The 27,300-nt window shown below is 33.1% G+C and overlaps 4 protein-coding genes and 2 long non-coding RNA genes across 7 annotated transcripts; 2 read left to right on the forward strand and 4 right to left on the reverse strand.

The window, feature by feature from the left end:
- Nucleotides 1-359: 359 nt before the first annotated feature.
- Nucleotides 360-3,487, reverse strand: LOC107367317 (SUN domain-containing ossification factor). Its single transcript, XM_015935013.3, has one exon. It carries the CDS (start codon nt 3,144-3,146, stop codon nt 837-839), a length of 2,310 nt encoding a protein of 769 aa, XP_015790499.2. The 5' UTR covers nt 3,147-3,487; the 3' UTR covers nt 360-836.
- Nucleotides 3,488-4,881: 1,394 nt separating this feature from the next.
- Nucleotides 4,882-8,222, forward strand: LOC107367319 (pancreatic lipase-related protein 2). 2 transcript variants are annotated; one of them, XR_016197717.1, is made up of 3 exons: nt 4,882-6,121; nt 6,496-7,875; nt 8,124-8,222. XR_016197717.1 is itself a non-coding variant. In XM_015935014.3 (2 exons), exons 1-2 carry the CDS (start codon nt 5,545-5,547, stop codon nt 6,975-6,977), a joined length of 1,059 nt encoding a protein of 352 aa, XP_015790500.3. In that variant the 5' UTR covers nt 4,882-5,544; the 3' UTR covers nt 6,978-8,222. The 2 variants fall into 2 exon arrangements, 1 of the variants encoding a protein (XP_015790500.3); XM_015935014.3 differs by having other exon boundaries at nt 6,496-8,222.
- Nucleotides 8,223-9,390: 1,168 nt separating this feature from the next.
- Nucleotides 9,391-25,652, forward strand: LOC107367133 (uncharacterized). The gene is made up of 10 exons (XM_089265830.1): nt 9,391-9,770; nt 16,245-16,301; nt 16,506-16,841; nt 17,034-17,255; nt 18,493-18,678; nt 18,747-18,995; nt 21,627-21,812; nt 22,097-23,746; nt 23,821-24,006; nt 24,088-25,652. The coding sequence occupies exons 1-10, from the start codon at nt 9,662-9,664 to the stop codon at nt 25,308-25,310; spliced, it is 4,404 nt and encodes a 1,467-aa protein (XP_089121956.1). The 5' UTR covers nt 9,391-9,661; the 3' UTR covers nt 25,311-25,652.
- On the reverse strand, nt 10,383-11,678 carry LOC149094473 (uncharacterized). The gene is made up of 2 exons (XR_016197718.1): nt 11,484-11,678; nt 10,383-11,159 (listed from the first exon to the last, which is right to left on the reverse strand). It is a non-coding gene; the product is annotated as an uncharacterized LOC149094473 (long non-coding RNA).
- Nucleotides 12,667-13,737, reverse strand: LOC107367289 (uncharacterized). The gene is made up of 3 exons (XR_001569857.3): nt 13,569-13,737; nt 12,852-13,456; nt 12,667-12,775 (listed from the first exon to the last, which is right to left on the reverse strand). It is a non-coding gene; the product is annotated as an uncharacterized LOC107367289 (long non-coding RNA).
- On the reverse strand, nt 25,621-27,019 carry LOC107367286 (uncharacterized). The gene is made up of 2 exons (XM_015934979.3): nt 26,864-27,019; nt 25,621-26,712 (listed from the first exon to the last, which is right to left on the reverse strand). Exons 1-2 carry the CDS (start codon nt 26,890-26,892, stop codon nt 25,701-25,703), a joined length of 1,041 nt encoding a protein of 346 aa, XP_015790465.2. The 5' UTR covers nt 26,893-27,019; the 3' UTR covers nt 25,621-25,700.
- Between the last annotated feature and the right edge of the window lie 281 nt (nt 27,020-27,300).

Raw genomic sequence — 27,300 nt, forward strand, 5'->3', positions numbered from 1 at the left:
ATAGACAACTTTATAATCAATGATTTTTGACGCAAGATGTGAAAATATAAATGAAATTATCGAAGTTACTGAAAGATTGAGAAACGCCATGGTTATGATCATGGCGTTTACGTTATTACACGTATTACTATTACGTTTGTAGATGATTGTAATTGTCAGTGATGGGTTGAATAAGAAATTGAATAATACCGTGACATTACAGGGAAAGTAATCAATTTGAAGCTACAATGGAAGCTTTAGTTTGATTGGTGGCATGACAATTAATCATTTTATATCATTGTATCAAATAAATTCATGATCAAGATTATTCGAGTAGCTTCTATTAAATTGTAATACCAATGAAATGAGGCAAGGACAAATAATAAACAAAACAAAAGCTCTTTAATGAGGAAATAACAATTTCAATAATTATATTTGTCACTAATATGAAACAGATTAATCATAGATTAATAAAATGGTAAAACGACTGACAGGATTCAATGAGAATGACAATTACAATGTAATGTTGCATTTGTTAATTTTGCTTTTTTTTTAATTCTCAACCTGAGTCATCCTATTAAATGGATTGACCTCCAATTTAGCATGAAAACCAAATTGTTAAATGAACTTCATTGACTTCTGTGAATCAATTGTTCCAAGATCTGCTATACACATGACCATGTTTTGATTTGACTTCTTCAAATGGATTGATTAGATCAATAGTTTCTTTGCCTTGGCAAGTTTCGATAAGATCTGTTAATGGCTAAGTCTTAATGAGAAAGACTGATTGATATTTAATATATAATGTAAATCTAGGTATTTAATATATTCTCTTGGATAAAGAGTGATTATTATTATCAGCTAACTAACTTGTGACTAAAATGATTTTGGATTAAATCGCAGAGATTTTGGCGTTGCTTTTCTGGTCTTGATCGTGGAAATGTATTGTGAAATTTTGGTGATGAAGAAAAATCTTTGGAATTGAAGATGGTTGATGCTTGACTTGGATTTGCCGATAAAGTGGCAAGATTTGAAGATGATGCAGGTCGAGTAATCAAACACGAGGATGAAGGATTAGAATGATGCTGATTTTCTGGCAAAGATGTAAAATGAGAGTTTGATGAGGAAGGAGAAAGAGATGATGTTGAAGAATCAGCTATTTTTGATGAAGATGGAACCGCCATTAGATTATTTTGAGACGTCACTGAAGAAGATGGTGACGATGAAGTTGCTGAAGCTCGTCTGATACATAAAGACATAATACTAAACATTATGATAATCTCAATAATTAGTAAAATGATATGAATCTCGATAAAAGACCAGTGTAACGTTTCTTTTTCGGCGATAAATAGAGCTATTTGATCTTCAGCTAAAATTAGACGCGACTGCAAGTCGTTCAACATTTCTTTATTCTTTTCATCCCTTTCGGCTGCTGACTGAGCAGTTTCATTCAATTTGACCAGAGTTTCATTTATAATTTGCTGCATTTCTTCAGCATTTTTGCGATACCTTTGGTTAAGCTCTTCTAAAAATTGATTGCTTAAGCTTAAATTGACCTCTAAAGCTTTAATTTTGTTACTCATTCTAATGAAAACGGATGATTCCTTTGCTTGACTCGCACTCAAAGGAACCCAATTAGCTGTATTAGTGGGCGCAGTAGGTTGAGAAGCTCCTGAAGTCACTGTTTGTTGAGGTTGCACAGGTTGTTGAGCTTGTGCTGGTTGTGACTGAGGTGTTGGTGGTTGAGATGAGGATGAAGATATGGACGGTGAGGGTGTAGAAAGAGTTGGTGTCTCTTCAGAAACTTTATCTCCATTTGAATTGATAGATGAAGAGCTAGAGTCAATGGATTGATCAGCAAGATTTTGAGTGTTGTTATCGATGGATGGTGTATTCATCGTATTATTAACTAAATCTGTGATGAATTCACTCGGTTTAAGATTTTCACTCTCATTATGATTAGGTTCAATTAGTACACTAGTAATGGATGAAAGGAGAGACCCTTCAATAACAGATGATGGCAAAACAGTTTCGACAATAAAAGACTTTTGAGATAATGGCTGGTTTGATGAATCTTGAGCCTGGGTAAAGTTGTCTTCCTCGTGGAGGTTAGTTGAAGAGTCAGAAGTTGACTCTTTAGTGGAAAAATAAGATGGCACCAAAATTTCTGAAGAAAGCTCATCAGGACCAATATCAATGGACAACGGGTGAGTTGTGTTGATAAAATAAGATAAAAGAGGACACCTGAAACGGAGCATAGGTTCTTTGCTTATTTCTTCACAAAGGATAGCATAGGTTTTGATGCCTAAAAGCACTTTAATATAATCACAAAGCTTTTGATTTAAAGGCGAAGAACCAGCAACCTCAATCAAGCCACCACAGTCATTACAACTCAGTAATATATTATCCAGTACAGGCATAAATTTAAAAGAGCTCAAGGACAGTTGCAGAACGTCAGATGTTCTTTGCTCTGAAAGATTATCAAAATCACTTTTGTTGAAACTTTCGGCCTCTTGAGAAGGAAATTTTGACAGAGCCATAGCTGCTTTACGAACCATATTCATAACGGCTTCTCTTGCTGTACCAATTAGATTAGCAGAATGACTTTGAGATGACGTATATGATGATTCATGAGTAGCTAGATTTTCGACATCAGTGAAATGAATGTTCTTATCAACGTTTCCCCCATTTTCTATGGCATCAAACTCCTCGACCATAGAGGTACCAAAGAACCTTATAACTGAGAGTGGACAATAATGTTCAGCACCATAATGAGATTTCATTTCAACTTTCATATATTTGAAAAACCTTGACTGTGATTGTAATTCAAATCGTTGGATGGTCCTCACATCATGAGCAGTGAATGACCCCAAGTTAACCCATTCACGGGTGGGATAAACTTCACTTCCATAGACGGTAAAATCTTTAGGTGTGGACGAGAAAAGCTCATAGTTGGCCAGTTCAAAGCCTAACGGTTGAATAGATTCACACAGTTCAACTATAAACCAGATTTGAGCCTTACAAGGATTTAACAGGTATTCATCCATCATTTCATTGAGTATCCTTGGTGTTCCTTCGGCCTCTGAATTAGCAGCAATTACTTTGGAACCACACTCATATGAAGCATAGTTCCTTGCCCAAAGGACAAATAACATGGGCACAAACATTGTACCAACGATTATATTTGTTTGACACTTTTACACTTTCAACTTCATAATCAAAGTGGTGAATAGGAGAGAAGTGATCTAGTCAAACTAAACTGTTTACTATGAAAATTTCACTTTTTTCCTATTATTTTCAAGTATTAAATGAGAAGGTTGAGCGGAAAATGGTGTTTAAAAAGTCATTGAAGTAAAATTGTCACTTTTACTCCCCAAAAAGACACCTTTCCCCCCCAAAACAGCAAATAACTGAAAAAAAGTGAGTTATCATTGCAAGAGTAAATCAAAACTCCTGGATCGGTTGATTAATGGTAACCATGTAAACAGATTTTTGAAACGAATGATAACCGTTTAACCGCTTTTTTTGAATTCCTTCAAAATCTTTGCCAACCTTAAAAGTAAAATAATTTACTGACAAAATCATTAATTTTTTATCAAATGACTTTCAATTGTTATAACTTAAAATGACTTTAAACCAGCTATTTAGCTAATTTCATTAAAATTTACACAAACAAAGGCTGAAAAGAAAACTGAAGAACTATTCATGAATGGATTGCTTTGGCTGAATAATCGGATCAGTATTTTGTCAAGCTTTTATTAACCATGAAAGGTAAAATGTTGACCAATCACCAGTATTAGCTTTATTCATCACTCACCATATCAGATTTTAATTGTTTTGTAAAATAAGCTGTTTAATTCATACGAACAAGAAATTTGTTTGCTGTAAATAAAAAACGCTTTCTCATCAATGTAGCTATTGCATTGTCTTTTCCTTTATCAGTACTTGATGTTATTTTTAATCGTTTGTACCAAGAAATTGCTTAATTGTATCCTTAAACATTGGACTTAAATTGAAAGTAATTAATCACAAAAAGTTACAAAAAAAAGTATCAACTATTAATAGTTGGTCGAGCCTTACCAGTTGCGTTTGTTAAAGGCTGCTTACATGTTTACCTGTAAGTATACAAATGAATGAAAATGAATTTAAATATCATATTTAAATTAAAATTTGATTGTTTTTGATGTGATTGATTAATAAGTGATGAAAAATAAGGTTAACTAAGTTTTACAATCAACATTTATAGTTGCAAACATTAGCTTAAATTTTAATACAACTTGAAGGCATGACAAAAAAGGCAGCTCAGCATGTTATTAATCAAGTAAAATGTTTTTCTTGGGCACAAAATTAAATTAAATGTTGTAAGCTCATTTAAGAGTTTATAATTACTATAAGAAATTGAAAATTGTTGTAAAATCAATAAATTGTAAATGTACAAATTAAGTAAACTTTCAACTTAAAACTTGGAATTGATTGAAGCAACATGAGAAACAAAACAAAAGGTTAGTAAAGGCGAAAACTCTGACATCTTATGGGCAATAAATTCATTAATATCAAAAAATTGCAAACAATTTTAACACAGACATTAATTCAGGTGAAACAGCTTAATCAGTTATTAATGTTTAGTGACATTTGTACTTCATTTTGATCTATTATTTGATTCTCTATAACAATTGTTCAATTGATCGGTTAATGCATGTGAATTTGTATGTGAAAACAACGTTACTGTTTTACGTTATTCACAACCTATTAATCTTTTTAAAATGTTCAAATAATAGTGTTTGTGGACAATTAATCAACTATAATTGTTTGTTTACTACAATTCACTTGTATTCTGTGATTAATTGTCCTTTGTTTTACAATATAAAAATGAACACGTTTCTTGATCAGTGGCTGTTGCTTTTTTTCTGGTACACATTGAATCAAACATCGAGAAACGTAAAATTTGTAAAATGAGAAAATTACTTGGATTGATTTTCATTGTCTTGCTAATTGTGGCAGTAACTATTGATCAACTGGATGCTGATAAGGACTGGTCAATGGATGCCAATGAAAATGGTGAAGTAATCTTGGGTTCAGAGGATCGAGCACCAGCCTTTAAAGGATCAATTAAACGTAAATATCTATATGGTTAGTCTTTAGCCAATTTTGCTCCGATAATGTCCATCCCTGTGTTTACAATTGTACATGTCATTTAATTGTGATTGTAATATCTTTAACTGAATAAAATAAAGTCCATAGAAAGTCATTGTTGCCATCCTTTACTTTGACATAACAAATTTTCCTCTCTTCATCCACGAGTCCCTCATTTTTTGATGATTTACTGGATAGAAAGTTTATTAGCCTTGATTAATATTCAAGCTGCTTATTTGATTAACATAAATCTGTGATTTTCCGTCCATGTTTTAATTTGCAGCTCTATTGGTGAATTGAGGTTGAAGGATAAAATATAATAATAGCTGTGCTTATTAATTAGTTGAAGAATTACCAGATTAGATCGTTCTTTGTGGTTGAATTGTATTTTGATTTGAGTTGAAGTGAATTTTCTTTAGTTAATTTGTCATCATGATTATGTTCCAGCTTAGTATTTTCATAATAGTTATGGTCGCGTTATTGACTAAAAGCGATGAAGAGGTTTGCTACGATATAATTGATTGTTTTGAAGGATTAACTGTATTCAATAAAACGTATCTGCCAGAGCCACCAGAAAAAATCGCAACATCGTTCAGAGTTTTCACCAAACCCAATCCATTTCGTTTTAAAGAAATACATTATCGCAATGAATCCTCACTGTCCTTAGTGAAAAAATCATCTCCAATTGTCTTTATTATCCATGGTTGGGTGATTGCATCAGATTCATTGATGTACATTCAACTGCGACATGAATTATTTAACCAATATGAAACAGTTGTTTCTGTTGATTGGCGTAATGGAGCAGACGCTGATTCATACCCGCAATCAGCTGTCAATACAGCAATAGTTGGTCGTGAAACGGGTTATCTGATCAAGCTACTCTTAGATAAACGCGAAATCGAGCCAGATCAAGTCTATCTCATTGGATTTAGTCTAGGAGCTCATGTTGCTGGTGCAGCAGGTCGTTGGCTTTCAAATAAATACAGCAGTAAAGTAGCTCGTATAACAGGTAAGGTGATAATTTTAAACATCGTCGACTCTTAAAAAATTTGAGAATCCAATTCGTCTGTATTTTAATAACCAAAATCAAAATGAAGTGTCTCTTAACACCAAAGTAGTTGGAGTGAACGTTACATCAAGTAAACACACAATGAAAGACACAATGGTCATTGAAATTGGTTCGGATGATTTGGAGAGCTTTCCTTGTAGGTCACATATTCATGCAAGATTGATTTAGCTAGTTGAGGTATCAACAAAAGAACTTAATTAAAAAATTTGAGCTTGAATTGATTAAATTGGTTAGATTTGGATTGGATAAATTTTAGCTAAAAGCTTAGATTTGGGAACAATTTGATTTTACAATAACTTTGTAATCATTTACAGCATTAGATGGCGCTGGCCCGCTCATTGGTGGTACGAAATATTCATTGAAAATAGGCGATGCAGCGTTAGTTGACGCTATTCATACTAATGGAGGTGATATTGAAAATCAATTTATCGGTCATCTTGGTTATGCTAGTCCATTAGGTGATCTCGATTTTTTTCCTAATGGTGGCCAAGATCAACCTAACTGTGCCAAGAATACAGCTGATGTCACTTGTAATCATCACGCGGCAATCTATTACTACATTTCTTCGATAAAAACTTGCTCCTATGTAGCGACAAAATGTAACTCTTGGTCTACCTATCTTCAAGGTAATTGTTCCTATCCCGATACCATGACTGCGCGAATGGGTTTTTATTCTTACCAGTCTCAATATCGGGGCTCTTTCTATCTGGTCACCTCTGAATTTTCACCTTACTGTGAGGTGAACAGGAAACAAAAATTTCCATTTAGCCGTCTAAATGACCCTGAGAAAAACTAGTGAAACAATTGAATCCCGTTACAATCATTAACAGCATTATGCCCATCACCATCATCACCATCATCACCATCAACATCATCAACATCATTATCATTTTATCGCAGTTAAACAACTAAAGTTTACAACAACCCTGTTTACCAAAATAAAGACAAAACATGACACTGGACTACATATCAATCAACCATGACTTCAAATCAAGACTTGGCTGTGATTGTCGCAAAGAGATAAGGTTAACTCAGTCAGAATCAAAAATTCAAGGCTGGAGTGATCATCAAGAACCAGCTGATTTACAATGCGATCCAAACAGATAAAAAACAATGTTACAACTTTGCTTCGACAGTATCATAAATTTAACTAGAGATATACAGAACCCTTCCCACGAATAGGAATCCATTAGAAGTCCCAAGAAGTGAACATTCATTCAAATTAACCTGAAAATTTTAAACCGTTTACCAATGAAGCTATGGCCATCACTCTCTTCGCCCATTACACCAAGTTGGAGAAGGCAAATTTAATCTTGATTGCAGTGATTATTTGTTGAAGGATAAGCAATTTGAAAAATTTGGTATTTCTTACCCAAGCCGCTGATCTGTTGATTTGTCCGTTGTTATTTGTTTTCAAGTGTCGGCTGTTTTCTAGCTCTTCTGCTATGTTGGGCGTGAGAAAAGATTCAATGGGGCTTAACGGTTGATTGAGTTCAAATTTTGGCAACTTTTAAAACTGAGTAAAATTATTTGTGACACCTTAAAGCAACTACCTTTTTTTCATTGGCAAATGGTGAAAAAATCGGGTATAAACAAGTCAAATAAACACACTCACCAAGTAATGCTGCGACAAGAAGGATTTCAAGGGAAAAAAACTCACTTAAGAAGCAGATGAAGGTGCACATAGTAAAAAGGTAAAAATAGATAGAGCGAAAAAATACTGAATAATGATTTGTAAAAAAATCTCAACAATTGTCATTGAATCATTGTCAATCACAATCATAACCATTTTACCTCTCTATGTGTCTCTAAAACCTTTAAAGTCACCTAATCGCCGTTTCCATCTCCAGCCTTTTTACTCGTTGATCATGTTTACTCCAAACCTTATTTACCATTGAAACACGCTATTAATATGACTATTTTTTTGTATTTCATCAAAAAGGAACATCAAATAACCTTGGAAATTGTGAAAATAACCAAAATAATAATCAAGGTGGCATTATTAAAGACCATTTACAATAAAAGGGGTTCAAGCAATTGACTTCAACTGACTGCCGAGCTTCATTTTTATCAAAGACTCAAATCGCGACTTAATAAGCCCAACCAGTGTATAATCAGTTGCAGCATTTCAAGTCAATAACCAAGGGAAGCTTTGAATAAATGACATTGATTATGTCCGATTATGATTGCTGTATTAACTTTTAATACAAGGTGTGAACAGGTTAATGTAATGAATAATTAATATGATAATCAATAAGATGTTGTTCATTGGGAGTTTACCGGTTCCATCTGTTTTAAATGATTTACCCGCAAAAAAACTCCTTTTTTGCACCTTTTTTCTCATTGAATATTTATAATCAAGTTAATCATATAATAACTAGTTTCATTATAATCATGTTAAATCACCATTTTGGCTTAATGTTTCAAAATGAATTTGAATGCATATAAACTTGAAATTAATATGTAAAAGCGCAATGGACAAGTTGCAAAAAGGCATTTTTGGTAAGGAAAGGAGAAAATATTTCCTTTTGATTTTTCCATTACAATGATAGTTGATTATTTTTCATTCTGTTAGCATCATGTTGATATTAATTTCCGGTTATCACAATTTAATTCCTTCATGAAATAATAAAGTAAGACAAATTTTCTCGGCTCAAGTGGTAAAACAAGATATTAATAGTAAACAGATAATAATAATGAGAAAAATGTTGGCTGAAAATTTTTTGCTCAATGAAGTTCACACACAACCAGGAATAACAAAGGATGTTATGGAGAGTCTGGATAATGAATGAGTGAAAGATGACTTGAAATGGTCATAGAGAAGAGCAACAAGAAAGGAAGAAGATGAGGATGAAAAGGGAAGATGTTAGGTGGAGGTGGAGGAGGAGGTGAAGAGGTAAGATAAGGCCAGGGACAACCTTGAACAAGAGGGTTCATTTTTGGTAGGAGATGAGAGTTTTTTGGTGTAAATAAGATGAAGGAAGAAAGGAAAGCAAAGGAGAGGGGAAAAGAGGAAAGATTTAAGGTAGAAAGAGAAGGGAAGAGAAGAAAAAAAAGAGAAAGATAAACTTGATTCTTCGGATGATATTACCTGTTCAGTAACGGGGCGGTCTTTCGGGCCTAACTTTCGCTCTTTTACCCCAAGGTCCACCCTGTGGAAAGGTGAGGCGAATTGGATGATAAGAAGAAACATCTTTCTCTTGGATCGCTATTAAAACATCACCTTTTCAATCGAGATGTTGTTAATGTTTCAAAATCTTTCATAGCGACTTAGCACTAGTAATAGACAATCTCCTTTGTACCTTCAAGTGTGTGTGTTTCAATGTTTCCTATTGTTTTGTTTCACTAACAGTTTACATCGATTGGAATCTACTTGATATTGGTTTAATTTTGCTGTTTAATACTTAATTTTTGATATTATCAAGTTGTTGCCACTTGTCTGTGTCCATTTGTGGTCAATTTGATCATTTTGATTATTCAATGGAACCAATTGGATCATATTTTATACAATGTTTACATTTTTTGGTTGCCATCATTTTTGTCATTTTCATTGTTTTACCAAATAATATTGATTCAACATCTACTAATGGTAAGAATTTATTTTCATTTCTAAGTTTCCGTATTGAGTTGTAATGTTATCGATGGTTAATCAACAGGTTAATTGATGTATTGGTTGACTTTTGTCATCGGTTAATTGACAAACAATAACTCAGTGCATAAGATGACAACTCTAGACCAAGAACTTGATTCAAACCTAATGAGACAATATTAATCGCTAGGAGAGGTATCATAATTGTTTCTGAAACTCAATTTACGATAGAATCATTTCATCACATGAATGTCAGATATTTTAGGTTTACAATCACAATTTAAGGAATCATTGCACGGCAAGAATCTAAACCTATTACACCAATATACACGTATTATAGCAATAAGTTAATTGTTGCTCGATTCGTAAAAGTATAAGTAAAAGCTTCAATTAGCGCAATAAATCAGATTTTACTATGCATTTAAATGGTAAAAGCAAAACCAATTGGAGAAAAAGTAATTGTATTCCATTGATTTGCTTAAGCCATTAATCAGAATAAATATAATACCAAAGTTGATAAACAATTTACTATGAAAATAGTTTTCATGTTTCCAAATTGTTATAACTATTAACAATCATAATGGCGTCATTAATAATGATCAGAGTGAGAAGTTTAAAACCATTTTGCCATTTTGTTTTTATTTTGATTGCCATGCAAAACTGTATGTACCAATAACTTGAACAATTTAGCCTCAACCTTAACGTGATACAGTTGGGAATGAAAATTGTGAATTGCCATGCATTAACATTGAACAATTTACTTTAAAGTGATCAGAACAAAGTTGAAATTTGATAGGAGAAAGAAATTGAAGTGAAAAAAAGATGATGTTGAGGTAAAAAGCAGAAAAAAAACTAAAAGTGATCTTGAAATGTTATTAGCCAGATGAAGAAGCTCAAAAAGATAAGATTGCTGATGATGGTGAAGATGATGAAGTTAATGATGATGATAAAGGTGCTCGTAGTTAAATCTTAAAGTTTGTTGCTTCCTAGTTTAGTGTTGTTGGTTTGTCCTTTTTTTGTTGGCTTTAACTGGTTGATTGTCGCTTTTTAAAGTTGCATTAGTTGAATAATTGTTAGCTGCTTCTGTCAACCTGTTTAATTATACAACAGAAGAATTGCCGGATAAGATGGAAAATAAAACATCCCAACATTTATCATCATAAACATGGGAATTCAATTTTCACAGAATTATTTTGTTGTTTCTTTTTCACTCTCATTGTCTTCAAGTTTAGCTCATTGTCACCATTTTCTCACTCCTAATTAAATTCCCAACTCAGTGAATAATGATGAATTAACGGTTATCCAATGTTAACCAATGTTGAACAGTGACCTTTTGATTGCTTGAGTTTCCAGTTTGACCACAGTTAATGCCCATGTAATGGTCGACTTCTAGAATAGGTAGAAAGATGTAAAAAGAGTTAAATATTTCAACAATATTAAAAGATAAGAAAAAAATTAACATGTCCATCACCATTATTATCATTTTGAGCTTCTTTTGACTATATTATCCTACAAGGTTAATGCCTTATTTGTATCGGTCAAGTATTTCACCAAGTTGAACAACTTCCCTCGGAATATTGTAAACAAACTTTATTGTAATAAATAAATTGTGCATTATTTACTACCTTGTAAAAAAGTTACTTTTATTTCTAGTCATTTAAATCAATCTTGAATCATTATCAAGCCAAAAGTAATAAGGAAAATGCAACTTACATTTGTAAAGTGTATGTTTATGCTTGTAACGGAACTTGTTTGACAATATTTGCGTCTTTAAATTTGTTATCAAATTGCAACTTCTCACCATTACCAATGAATGTAATCAAAATTAAATTCAAATTTCACTTTTATCTCTCCAGATTATCTGTTGATTACGTGACCATTACTTCACATATGATAATCAAGGCATTACTGTGTATCAAAGAGTAAAGGAAGAAGAGAGAGCAATTCAATACTAACTCTGAACCAAAATTTTTTTTTGGTGTCAGAAGATGGCGCAAGAAAGAGACTCTTTCTTTTTACTTTCTTTACAAATTTTTTACTCTCTTTTTCTCTTTCATTTCTCTTTCTTTTCATCATTAAAAATTAAATTGAAACAATAAATGTCAACATTAGAAAAGGCTTTTTTGACTACTTTTCAATCTTTTCAAGGTTATTTTAATTGATTTTGATGATTTTGATGCTATGATTTCTAATTATATGATAAATTTGTGATGATTCAACAGAAGAATGTCTTTATAGCTAACAAAATCTGAATTGATCAAGCAAAAGTCTATCAAAAAGTTTTCATAGTCATTCAATTAGCGTTTGGGACTACTTTGGTTATTCTGCTAATAAATTCTGAATTTATTCTTTTCATTGGTTAGATTCATAATTTAATGGTGAATTCGTTAACCGATAGATATGTCCAACATTATACTAACGACAATTTATTCACCATTTGCTTTATGTGAAGGTGAATTCCCGTTAAATCAATGAATTCAGAATTTATTAGCAGAATAACCAAAGTAGTCCCAAACGCTAATTGAATGACTATTAAAACTTTTTGATAGACTTTTGCTTGATCAATTCAGATTTTGTTAGCTATAAAGACATTCTTCTGTTGAATCATCACAAATTTATCATATAATTAGAAATCATAGCATCAAAATCATCAAAATCAATTAAAATAACCTTGAAAAGATTGAAAAGTAGTCAAAAAAGCCTTTTCTAATGTTGACATTTATTGTTTCAATTTAATTTTTAATGATGAAAAGAAAGAGAAATGAAAGAGAAAAAGAGAGTAAAAAATTTGTAAAGAAAGTAAAAAGAAAGAGTCTCTTTCTTGCGCCATCTTCTGACACCAAAAAAAAATTTTGGTTCAGATTTACTATTGAATTGCTGTCTCTTCTTCCTTTACTCTTTGCTGTGTATTCATATTTTGTCTGTCTGCTTGCATGTTTCCATCTTGATAGTGAAAGTTAGTAGCCAATTAGTTAGCTTAGTATCTCACGGAATATGACAATGACCTGAGAGGAAAGGGAAGAAGAAAAATAATAAAAAATTATGATGGCGATGACTGTGATGATAGGAAGATTCACTTACCACTATTTCTTGTATATCGATGTAAACTAAAGTGGATTTGTGTAAAAAGTAATTGAGATTACAAGCCAAGAAATGCAGAAAAAATGGTTAAGATGACCACAAAATTAACTGATTTATATTTGTCATCAGCATTAACCGTGACTAGCGGGTTCATGGTCATCTAAAGGAAATGATAATCATGTTATTGTCATTATTGCTCCTGTTGCTGCTATGATGATGGTGATGATGATAATGATGATTTGGTGATGAGGCTAGCAATAGATCTTGTAAGATGTTGTTGAGGCTTTACGTCTGTTATTAGCTTAAATCTTCAGTTTGACTTCTTCCTGATCCACTAGCAATAACAATAATAATAAAGATGGCAATCCTCAAATAGTGACAATTTAGTCGTTATTTAATTTGATATCTTTTATCACCACTGTCCATGAGTATTGTAATGACCAAGCTCTTTCCTTCTCTTCACTTTTTTAGCCAGTTTACCATCATCATCGTATTTTTTATCGAGCGACAAGTGATGTTTAATTGCTTCCGTTTCTTTTTGACTGACAGAGAAAGCTTAAATCAATAATTATATGAGATTAAATTACAATTTAATGCCTTTAACACTAAGAAGAAGAAAAAGATGTAAAAAAACAGAATCAAGGTTAAGTATATAAATACACTTTTCAAAGATTAGCTGCCATGATAAACGCTAGCAATAATAATCATAGTACTTACATTAAACAATTTATGATGATTAACTTACCAGGCTTCCTTAACTCCCCAATTATGATTACTAAATAGAGAAATAAATAATGAGAGGAATTAAAACGAATTTAGTTGATTATTTGAAGCAAGGATGATTAGCTAATTTTAACTTAATACAGCTGCTAACGGGTTGAGTAGCCAATGAAAAGATTGTCATTTGGCGGTAAACATTTAGGAGGCACATTTGAATATTAACCTGGAAATAAATTAAACAATTAACAACTTGTACAATTTAACATCAATAACAATTACGTACCAATTCGTGTTTGCTCAAAACTCTGTAGATTCCCATAATAAAATGAAAAATATGACATTCCCAGTAAACCATTTACACCAGATAACAATAAAAAAATAATTTAACCATTTAACTTGGGAAACATTGTGAGACTTTCTTGTTAATTATGATAACAATGGTAAAGTGATCAAGGTAGTATTTAAGATGGATGAAAGTTCATTCCAACACCAGACAATCCTTATAAAAAATGAAATATTGAAGTCACATAATTTTAAGGTTACCAGTGAATTAATAGCTTTGTTTTATTGCAACTAGGTTAAGATTGTTGCTATTGTTCAATAAAGTTCAGTTTACACTCTTGATAGTCATTGAAGATGATCAATTGAATCACCATTAACTTCCGGGGAAAATGTTTCAACAAATTCTTAGCTTCTTTTCAACTTTTGTTTCTATTCCAAACACTGTTCATTTACTGATTTCAAGCTCAATTTGAGCTGAATCTTAAAATAAGGATTGACTTTGAAAAAAAAAGATGAATAGAGTTACTTTGCAAAATAATCTTTCAATGAAATCTATTCATTGATTCACCATAATCAAGGAAGAGTGATTAGCTTCCGTCTTCAAATTTACTATTCTGATCATTTTGAATGAACCAAATCAACCTTCATCAAACATGTTATTACAGTAAATTCATATTGTTACGCCAACGATGTTGCGATTTTATTGCCAAATGTTACCTTAAAAATTCATCTGATTATCAGTGTTTATACAGACTAACAAGTCGGGTTAAGGCCTTAAACAATTCTGGATGAATCTAAATCAGTCTTTAAATTGAATCAAAATATCCGAGGCAAATAGGTTAACCTAAAGCTTACACTTATAAATTGCATGTTTGTGTACAAGTTAATTGTAGTTTCACTGTTCACACCAATTGATTTATGATAGTTGATTACTACTCATTTGTAGCCGGGATAACAAAATATCAATGCTATTATTAATCTTGAAGTGATTTAAGTTGAACAAATTGTAGGCCTAAATAGGTTGAAATGCTAGTAAATTTTGAAATGTAATGGTTTGAGCAACAATTTCAAGTTTATTAAACCTGATTGCCCTTGAACAGAGCATTTGTCCTGCATTTCATTTCAAATTGGCCTTACAAACAACCATGAAAATAATCAATGACCTCAATACAAGGCAAGTTAACCTAAAAATGAACTGAATCTAGTAAATTAAGTCCATGACCTTTGTTATTTTTACCTTGTATCTGACCTATTTTTGCCAAGATGATTGCCAAGGTAAAATAATTTTGTTTACATCACCTTATTGTAACAAACATTTAGATACAACACACAAGCACAATTATCAAGGGAAAGGTTAAATTACAAATTAGCTAACAGCATTTCAAGATGATTCAATTTTTGATTGTTTTTTTCTGGGCAAAGCAATCAAGTGTTTAACACTGTTGGCTATGACGATGATGAGTAAATTATGATTGCCTCTAGCATTTGATATTTATATCGTTCACTATTAGTGTCAGTTTAAAGTTGTCAAAGATGATTTAATATCCAACAAATCCCTTAAGCCATTCTGGTGTATTCCCTTTGGTTGGGTTAATTTAACTTTAATCATTAGGTGACAATCAAAAGTTTAGACTCAAAAGTTGTCATTTATATATTTCAAGCTTCTCTGTCTTTCATTTTGTGGCTTTTCATTTCACTTTGGCTTTTAATTACAACTTAACCAGTGACAATTTGACACCAAATTTCTTATAACATTGGGCCTTTCCTTGTGTGGTCAGTAAAATTGATCGATGTAAACATGAAATAAGCTACAATCCTTGATACAAGTTCAACATCAACCCCAAAGGCCTGATTGTGTCTTGGCCACAATTGCTTATTAAAAGCTTGTAATATTAAACACTTTAAATCAATCATTGTCATAGAGAATAGATTAACCAACAATTTACCAGAAATACCCATTTTCAATCTGTTAATAGTTGGATAAAATGTCGATGCTTCATTGAAACCATGAAAATGATTTCACTTTGTTGTTGCTTTTTTTTCACTCTCCGTTTTACCTGTTCACCTGAAATCAATTTAATGGTGGTTTAGTGAAGTTAATTTGTATCATTTGGTAGGAAGTGTTCAGATTAAGAGGTGAAAAATTAAGATATATTAAGGAGAAAAAAATGAGACAAATTTTTGGTAATTTAACGCTCTGTGAGCGACGATCAATCTTAATGTGTTTTTTATGAAATTAACAAATCATCATCTTCAAGTGAAAGGTTAGGTTGATGATTGAATCTAATTTTGTCATCACATTGAAACAATCGTTAACAATCAACAACTTTAAATGCATCACCCTGAAGCTGTATACAGATAATTGATTAATGATAATTACTTTTATTCTAGGTACCATAAGGTCGGAAAGGCCGTCATATGCCCGTTTACTTTCTGGTCCACCTTTGAGTAAGTATTGATGGAGTTCAAGTTTAATTGTTGTTTCAATGTTGACTCTTGTGCTTTGTACTTGTAATGGCTTTTACCTTTCAATTTATGCTCAATTTACCTAGAAAAATAAAAAAGAGAACAACATTTTTATTTAAAAGTTAAATTATCTTCCGGTTATTAAACTTGATTTCATTTATTATTTGTATTTATCAACAATTTTAGGCTGCACTTATCAGGGAAGAAAGTATCCTCATGGTGAACAGGTTATAACAAGTGAACCTTGCCTCAACTGTACATGTAAACGCGGGGTTTTGCTTTGTTTCTTGAGAGTTTGTCCATCACAGATTCATCTTCATATCGATGAAAACTGTGAAACAATTAGGGAACCTGGTCAATGCTGCCCTACGGTTAGATGTACTAGCCGCGCTGCCCCAGTAACCCTTACCACTGATCCAACGGAACCATGGCCGGAAGATCGAGAAGAATCAGGTGGAGATCATGATTCACAAACAACACCCTTTTCAGCACCACAGGAAGTACCCAATTCCTTGACTCCTGGTAAGTGTGAAATATTGGTTGAAATAATGATTTAACTCTCAATGAGCAAAGCAACAAAATTAACCGGCGATTATGCATCAAGGCCTACAAAATTTTGACCTTTTTGATCTTATTGATTTTGTTTAATCATCTTTTGTTTTTTTTTCAAACCAATAAATGAAACATTTTATATTGATTCCAATCTCTGTTCAGAGTTGAATGCTGAGTTTGATACTGCTCTTCGTACGAAACTGGCCAAAGGTAGTAATAACAGGATAGTTGTTTCACACAACAATGAAACTACCATTTTCCAGACCAATCCAACAACAGTGTTTCACGATTCACCCAAACTGGTAACATCAAGTCCTGGACATTATTCATACTCTAAAGACGACATTGACAATTTCCCAACCATCTTGAACCGAATCAATCGAGGTAAATATCCCTTTAAATATCCACACTTAAACCTATTTACAATCCGTTAGTGAATCCTTCATTGATTGAAATCGGATGTTTGCTCGTCCATAAAAACGATTGAAAGGTTAACCAACAAAATTGTTGCATTTTTGGTTAAATTTGAAAGCTGCAGGTGAGTTTACAATGAGTAAACTGTAAATAATGTTAGAGTAGGAAATGAACAATTTGGATTTTAAGGGTAAAATTAAATTAAAGCTGAGCAAAGGAATGTAAAACTGTTTTTCTCTGGGATTCTTATTGTTTGAATATTGAAAATCATAAAATGTATTCTGATTAAAAGTTGAAGGCTATAAGGAAGTGGTAAAATTTATCCAGAAAAAAATCAAATCTATTGATTTCACCTTTTATAACAGTCAATAAGGGTGGTTCAATAACAACGATGAAAAGGGTTGCTTATTACCTGTTGATACGGAATAAAATATTTTAGCCATCATCAGCTTGATGGGTTTTACATAGGTTTCAGGTTTGTTGAAAGGCAAGAAACAACCTTTACAGCAACAATTGCTAATTGTATGAAAAGAAGTGAAGACAAGAATTAACTGTTAATGTTAAATTAAGCTTAATTTCTCAATCAAGCTTGTGGTCAACATTGAGGTGAATGAGATAATGGTAGTCTTCAGATGGTCCATCATCATTATATCATCTTTAAACCTTTCACCATCATTTCCATCATCATCACCTTATCTCCGCCCAATTTGCTCATTGTAACCATCAATCATAGTCTTGTTACTCATCATCATGTCTGTAAGTGTAGCATGAACAAGAAACGAAAGGTAACAAAAGAAAAGGTGAAAGCAAGTTTCGTCAATTACTTTTCTGATCACAAAGAGATTCATTCAAATTGCAATTCATTTTGAATGTTGAATTTTGTTTTAAAAAAAGTGTATATTCAAAGGATGGCTTCAACATCAATGTAAAGTTATTCATATGTAGGAGAGAGAGAGGAAGTGAAATCTGTCAATCATCAAGACTTTTCATCTCATTAAGATGAAACATGACCTTTTAAAATCACTCAGTTTTAGCCTTTCACTTTTTTTCCTGATAACCATCCAGGGATACAATTATTAATCTGCAATTCAATGAACTTCTGCTAGGAAATTAGTCTTGAGATGGGCAACTAAAACCAAGCCATTGTACCATTGAAAGCAAATTGACATCAATTTAATTGCATTTACTTTGTCTTATTTATTCCTAGATTGTTATTTAAATTCAACATTATATGCTGAAGGATCGGCTGTCATGTCCTCTTCGTACTGTGAATATTGCTACTGTATAAGAGGTAAAAAGATGTGTATCCGTCCTCGTTGTCACCTTGCTATCCTTGGCTGTATACCTCGATATACAAGTGAATATGCGTGTTGTCCAACAAGCTACATTTGTGGTAAGTTTATTGTTGGGTTGATGTAAGGAAAAAGGTTGTAATTTGTCTTTCAATCTGATGTTCAATAGGTAACTCACCCAATCCAAGTATATCTTTAGATGAGAGAACTCTTTCACCCTCTCAAGGATTTACTTCACCAGTTAAGTCAATGACTACTTTACCGTCAACATTCACATCTAAAACAACGACAACCACAACCACCACAACTACAACTACCACTACAACTACGACAACTCCGGGAACACCAACAATGAGTATGACAACAAGACCTTTGATGGCCAGTACATCAGGATCTGATTATGCTTTCTCCCGTAAAGGTTGGTTAACAAAGCAAACAATTGAAACTAAATGAACAAAGATGATGAATATGGGAAATGATTATGAAAAGTAAACTTTACCAGCAATATTTACTTTGATCTTGATAGTCAAGCCTTGTCAGTATAACTCCTAAGTCTTAAGTGATTTGTTACCATCAACTTATTACTAATAAGTGTCTACTTTTTGGCTTTCATCCCTTCACATCATAGCTTGGCAGCTATTATTATAATATTATAATAGAGAAAGAATCAGGAAAAAACATGATTATATGAAAATTGAGCAGCACGGGATTTACTGACTCCGTGTTTGAATATCCTTATTGAGTGGTTACTAGACTCTTATTAAGTTTAAATTTCATGTACGATGTAGGCTTGGCTCTAGAAATATTGCCCACATTAAATAAAACCACACAGAGATGCAAAGTTTTTCTGGTTGTTACCAAAAGACACAATTAACCCAATTGTGTCTTTATGCATCAAACTTGTACACAAAATGGGCAAAAACGGGTAAAAATTGATTTCCTGCAAATTTAAATTCTGTTAGTTTGTAGGGAAATGAGAACTGAATCTATTTCTGCGATTTGAAAATTTCTATGATCGTTAGTTTTCGAGAAAATGGAGTTAAAAGTTAAATCTTCGATCGCCTTTTGTACAGTTTTCTGGCCAGATTTTTTTCATCAAAATGATTTAAATGATTTGAATTTTGATGCCCAACCAGAAAATGCAGCGATGCATTACAAAGAAACCTAATTTTTCTAGAATATTGTGTAAAATTACCCATTTTTCATTATAAAACAATAACCTCAATCATAAATCAACACATTTGTTGCTAAAAAGACACATTTGACACAATTGCAAGCTTTTTGCATCAAACTTGTGAACAAAGTGGCCAAAAACGGGTAAAAATCAGTTTCTTTCAATTTATACTCTGTCAGTTTTTAGGGACACAAAAACTATGTCCATTAGTGCTAACAAAAGTTTCTCCGATCACCAGTTTACGAGAAAATTGAGGCCAAAGTTGAGACTTCGATCGTACTTTGTGCAGTTGTCTGGCCAGATTTTTTAATGAAACTCATTTCCACTAATGTAATTTTTGATACTCAATTAGAAAATGCCCTTAGTTCGATAGATAGAATTTTCTGTTTTCTGTAAAACCCATAAGTTCGATTTTGAATGAAACGGACCTATTTCTGTGACCACAATAGTTAGAGATCTGAAACTTATTTTTCATGCATGAAAACTGTTTACACAAAGCATGGAGCTAAAATTTTTTCAAAGTTATACACCGTTCTCTTGATATTGGCCATTGACCTAAAAAGTTTGACCCTCGATATTTCGAGAATGGCATCTTCTATCATCGGCATTCTTCGTCCGAATATTAGATTTTATTATGGGCTATAATATATTGAAATAAAAAAAACGTTCGAGATTCTACAAGAAAAGTTATACCATTGGTGTACTTACGTTACCATATTTGAGACTTGGTTTATCAAGTTAAATGGGTACTCAAAGACAAATCATTTTTGAATGAATTACTTGATATTTTATGGGTATTCATTCATTTCATATTATAGCCCATAATAAAATCTAATATTTGGTCGAAGAATGGTAACTGTAAGTAATGCCATTCTCGAAATATCGAGACCCAAACTTTTAAGGCCAATGGCCGATATCAAGAGAACTGTTTATGTATTGAGAAAAATATTCAATTCATGATTTGTGTAAACAATTTTCATGCTCAAAAAATAAGTTTCAGATCTCTAACTATTGTGGTCACAGAAATCGGTCCGTTTAATTCAAAATCGAACTTATGGGTTTTACAGAAAATATAAAACTTTATTTCTCAAAATAAGTTCATTTCCTGATTAAGCATTAAAAATTACATTAGGGAAAATGAGTTTCATAAAAAAATCTGGTCAGGCAATGGTACAAAATGCGATCGAAGTTACAATTTTGACCTCGATTTTCATGAAAACTATCGAACTTAGAAATTTTTTAATAGCACTAAAAGACACAGTTTTTATTTCCCTACAAGCCAACATAATTCAAATTTGCAAGAAATCAATTTCTACCCGTTTTTGCCCATTTTGTTCACAAGTTTGATGCAAAAATGTTACAAATGTGTTTATTGTGTCTTTTCAGCAACAAATGCATTGATTTATGATTGAGTTTATTGTTTTATAATGAAAAATGAATACTTTTACACAATATTTTGGGTCAATGAGGTTTCTTTAATGATGGCTAACACCGAGGGTTAAAAATCTTGGTCTTATTTAGGGATTAGCATTAGGGAAGTTGCCGTTTCTAATGTCATTTTACAATATAATCAATGCTAAGAATGAAATAACAAGTACAACACCTAATATGAAGAAGAAATGAGATCGGACTATTAGCTAGTAAAGTAGCAGCAACTTCAGGGTTTATTTAAAGTCCAAAAGCTAAAATGGTCAAGACAAAGTAAAAAAAAAAAGTAAAAAGTAAAAGAGATTGTTGTGTTATTTGGTTAACTTGCTGGAAATAAACTCATTTCTCATCGTCTTTGGTCATAATTTAAATGCTAATTTCTCTGTTTATTTGTTTGTTTATTATAATAATATTGGATTGTTTCGTTGAAATGCCTTTATACTACAGTTTGTCGAGTTAATGGTGTAATTTATCAACTGGGTGATCATGTTCCAAATGATGTTGCCTGTCAAAATTGCTATTGTTCCTATGGAGGTGTTAAACGATGTAAGAAAATCCATTGTTCTCCGGTTATGGAAGGATGCGTTCCTATTATTCCAGAAGGACATTGCTGTCCTGTTGAGTATAAATGTCGTAAGTAATCATTTAATCTTTGAATCTCATAATTACCTCATGCAGTTATGAATGACATGCGAACCAAAGCTTACCAGTAAACTTTAAATGCACCAATTTGATGTCTCTGTTTCAAGCTATCCTACCAAGATAATCCAATTCAAACAGAAAAAATATTTATAATTTAACCAAATCCAGTTGATCTTTTTAGTGCATGTGGTAAAAGTCGGAATCTAAATTCTTGTATATACTTTTGAATATTTATTTCGTTTTTCTCTAAGAGGTTATTATTGATTTTTTGACAGACGGAGGTACTAAAGCCCGTGCGGATACATCCCTTGAGAAAGAGGTTCCGATCCTTGATGAAACAACTACAACTGAAATGCCGATGAATAGCTCAGTCTCTCAATCATTGACTACATTGTCCGACATTGATGTCTCTACTGATCCTGTTGACTCGGAATTGGTTGAATCAACAAGTGCAGTCAGTGTTGAACTTAGATCGGCCGATTTAGTTAAAGATACTCATTTACCTGAAATTGAAAACCACAAAGTACTTGAATCAATTGATCGATCAATTGAATCTGGCAAAGCAATTGAAAAACCCATTTCTTATGCCCTACCTCACTCTAGCACAAACAAACCCATTGAAGGGACAACTCAACCAAGCAAAAGTGACCTTTCAACACTCAATTCTGGCAACATTGAAGCAAGAAGTAGCATTGATTCTGATTCAACTGAGTTAACCGAAGACGTAGATGCTACCACGGTCCTTAGTGTGTCAACTACTGCCAACTCTACCACAAGCAAAGCACCAACGCCAGTTGCTATTGAATCATCAACACTGTCAACCAATTTACCAGCCAAATTTTCACCCTCAACTACCCCAGTATCATCCACAACGACAATAGCACCAACAACGGTGACTCCATATAAGAAGTCTTCAGATTCTTGGTTGAGGTTTGATGGTCAGAATGAACCTGATGGAGTCGAACTCTTTTTAGGTGGTATTATTGAGGCTTTGGAGCGTCGCATACAAAACTCTTTACCTGCAGAGTCTAGATTACCGATGGATAAAAAAGAGACAGAAATGAAGGAGTTTAACAAAGCCAATAAACTTGACGGTGAAACAAATAATGGTGGAAGTGATCATGTTGATAAATTACCTGATTTTCACAATTTAGCACAACCGTCAATGAACCATGGTGGTGTAACACTGAATGAAAGTGAGTCTCAACTTAACGGAACCTTTAATTCTGATAAACCGGTTGTTGGCACAATCATGGTCAAGCCGGAAGCTGATGAACACTTGAAGTATAGTGGAAGTGTTTTTGATACTTCTAATGTTGAAATAATCACCGCAGCAACTCCGTTTCTTCATGATATCAGCCAACCAGATTCAATATTGGTCAATTTAAGTTCAACCTCTTTCAAAGTTTCAACCGATGAACTGAGAGATGAAAAGTTAAACAATAATGGCTCTCATAAACAGGGCAGTTTTGTCTTTGACACTACAAGCTCTGTGAACTTGACCAACCAAACTGATTCCAATCTTGTAAAACCTCTAACAATGTATAATCTTGGAAATGATGAATGGAAAGTAATTAATCACAACCATCGACCATTAAAGTCAGATATTGACACTTCTGAATCGTTTGTCAGCAAGTATCGATCGGAAGATATGGACTTGTCTGAAGATTTTGATTTATCAAATAACTCAACAGATGCTGAAAAGAAGTCTCGTTCAGAGACAGACTCTGAAGGATCTGACCTAACATCATCCCTGCATCCAGGCCCAGGTTACCCAAATAATGTAAAATACATTCCGTTTAGCTCTGGAGATGTTTCAGCTAATTTCCCTGTTTCTCATAATAAACCCAATTCAAGTTTCACGATTAGATTACCACAAAACCGTAAACCTCAAAGTAATCACCAGAAACAACCGCCCGTAATGAGTGAGTTAAATTGACGAAACGAAATATCAGTGAAATTTATTAATATTTATATTTCTTTTTAATCTTCTTATTAGCTTCATGCCGAATTGGTGATCAAGATTACACCAATGGAGCAATGATAGCCAAAGCAGATCCTTGTGTTCGTTGCCGATGCTTCTATGGTCGCGAACTGTGCCATCAACAAAAATGTCCTCCACCTCCAAGACATGGATGTGAATTGAATTTTGTTGAAGGCTATTGCTGTCCAAGATATATTTGCAGTAAGTTTTCAATATTTTGTCCTATTTTTTATTTAATTGAGTTTAATCATGTTTATCGTCATTTACATTTTAATTTTACAGAAATATCTGATGACACTAGCTCTATCAACCCAGCAATTGCTATGAATCCTGGTTTACAAACATTCCACAAACCTGGATCACAATTTCAATCTCCTCAACCAGTTCTTCCCATGCAACCACCAAAATTGGGTTATATTCCTTTAAGTGGCTCACCAATGTCTGCTGAATCTGAAATTCACAAGGAAACTGTTGCTCCGCCACTTAATCATCTAAATAATCAAAGGCCTAACAACTATGGTAAAGAAAAGATGAATGGAACTGGAGTCTCTTTGATTCCTCCTGTTGATTTACCGTTGAAAAATAATCGACCTAAGCAACAGCCACCTCAGCCTCAGCAATCAACTAACAAACAGATAGTTTCTAGTGGTTCCACCATGAGTGAGAATTCAGGCAAAAATAGGATTCATTTCCCGGCAGGAAAACCAGAATCGTCCGAAGATATCAACGGAAATGTTAACAAAGAGCCAGTCGCTATGTTACCCAATCGCTTTCCCAATCTATTGCCTCACTTATTTAAGCAATCAACTGTTAACAATGGTCCTCACACCAATATTAATCAACAAGGATCAAATCAGAAGCGACCTCCGATGAATCACAAAAAGCCATCTTGGCCTTCAATGGGACCTCAAGTTAGACCGGGACCTCAACACAAACCTATATCTGATGCGAATAGATTTGCTATTCCAACATCTCAACCCGAATTTTCAATCTCAACTACATCAATTGATTTACTTAGATTAACTAAACCAACCACCGAAAAAGACATTGCACACTCACCAGCAACAGCATTCAACATTCCTTCATCTTCATCTCCAGCGCCATCATCATTATTACCCTTTTCACCTTCATCTTCAACATCATCCGATACAACATCATCTTTAGCTCCACAAATACCACTCTCTTCAACTGTAAAACCTTCATTACCAGTTAATAAGCCATTAACCGACAATAAATTTGATGAAGCTATTTCCGATCCATTCTTTGCTCAAGTTTTAAATCAAACATCAAAGCAGCCTGATGTCAGCGAACCTGTTAAACCACTCGATGAAAAAACGGATTCACCAACAGGAATGGCTCCAAGTCTGTGGGATACTTTACGAGTTTCTGGTTGTAATATTTATGGTACATTTTACAAAGTTGATCAAGTAATTGACGAATTAAGCTCATCGTGTAAAAAATGTTTCTGTTCATCATTTGGAGTCCAATGTAACAAAGTTTGCTAAATGATCGAAAAAGTTGATTGTAATGTAATTTTTAAATAGCTATCATTTACTTGGATAGATCACAGCTGAAGACAATTTGATCTGATGTAATGTCATTGTCTTATCTCCCTTTACCTTTTTGCTATGTAAATAATAATTTATCTCGATAAACGCAAAAATCAATCTTATACTTTCATTACAGGGATAAAATTTGACTCATTCAAGCTATTTATTAAATAATCATCCTCATTGCCAAACAATTTTTTCATTTATATTCTCATTTTCTCTCTCCTAAAATATCAAACATTGTATTTAACTTCTGAACATTAGCTAATTTATTAAAACCCGATTATTGAATTTTAATCGTCTTTGATTATACATAATTGGTTTGATTACATATCCAACCATTCTTTATACAGATGATTGACCAGGATAGGGAAGGACGCAAGAAATATCATCAGTCAAAAAATATTCATACACGTCTGTGTCTGTATAGCATGTTTCTTGGTGTTGCTGCTGTTGAGACTGTTGCTGTGACTGTGGTAGAGGCTCTTGCGTATCTAGAGCTTCTAGTGGTTCTAGTGCCTCTAATGGTTCTTGATGCGATTGTGCCTCTAATGGTTCTAGTTGAGGCTGTTGCTGTAGTTGCGGTTTTAGTGGTTCTAGTGGTTCGAGAGAATCTTGAAGTTCATGTAGTTCTTCTGATTCTTGTGATTCTATTTGTTCTATTTGTTCTTGCTGTTCTTGCGGTTCTTGTGGTTCTTCTGGTTCTAGTTGCAATGGTTCTTGAGTTTGTATTGATTTTTGTGGTTCTTGGGTTTCGTGAAGTTCATGAAGTTCTTGGAGTTCTTGGAGTTCTTGAAGTTCTTGGGATTCTTGGGGTTCTAATGATTCTAATGGCTCCAGAGCTTCAAGTGGCTCAATTGAGTCTATTGGTTCTTGATGTTCTTGTTGCCCTTGTTGCTGAGGGGATTGTGATGCTAGTTGGTCTTGTGATTCCTGTGGTTCTTCTGGATTCTGGTTTGATTGTAATTGTAGTAATTGTGGTGGCTGTTGTTGCGATTGTGATTGTAGTTGTGGTTGTTGATGATGATAATGGTGACGATGTTGATTTGAAAGACTATGACGTTGTTTACTTTTATCAGGTATTTGTTCAAGAGATTGCCACCTTTTTCGGTCAGTTTTCTTTAATTTTATCTCCAGTTTAGAAGGTGTCACACTCCAGTTACTGTCTTGTACATAAATGGATTTGAAAAGGTTAAAATGAAGCTTAAATATTGAACCATCAGCTAAATCACAGGTAACGTCAAGGGTTTCATCAATTAATTTAACTTTGACATCAGCTTCCTTGAGGTTCTTAATCATAATATTGATGATAACATGGGTGTTTGTTTGATACCAGTCGTATACATTTCGAGCAGCACTATAAGTGAATCAACAAGTAGAAGAAATTTAATTATAAATGACAATTATTAATTGGTTTAGCTGTTTTTGATCTGTACATTTTTACATACATCACAGGTCACCGGTATAACCGGTCTTAACAATAGATAGAAATTTTTATAGAAGATTACCTGAAATTGCCGGTGCTTTCTTCCAACATAGTTACACAAATTCTTAAAGATTGGTCAGTTGATTAATTGATTCAAATTAACTAATTAAATTTGGTAGAAACTGGTTAAAAAATCAAAAATTTGTGCAAAAATAAGGCTGTTTACATCTTTTACATATTATTTTTTAATAAATTACTCATGCTGATTAGCAGAGCGCCACCAAGAGGAATTTTTATTTACTCATGGCGGGAATATGACCGGTTAATTTGAATTTGTTACAACAAAAAGTGTTGACTGTTGACTTTTGAATGAATATTTGCAATCATTACCAATCCAAATGCGACAATCAAGTGTTTTCGGATGTATTTTTAAAGGTCTGCAGGTCGAGCCCCCAATTAAGCTATTATCAACCTTCTGTATCATCAATAAACATCGTGTAAACATCGTGATTAGTTAAA

The sequence above is a fragment of the Tetranychus urticae genome, chromosome 1, assembly GCF_039701765.1.
Source record: "Tetranychus urticae isolate SD_2017Ah chromosome 1, NJAU_TeUrti_SD_1.0, whole genome shotgun sequence".
Taxonomy (NCBI): Eukaryota; Metazoa; Arthropoda; class Arachnida; order Trombidiformes; family Tetranychidae; genus Tetranychus; species Tetranychus urticae.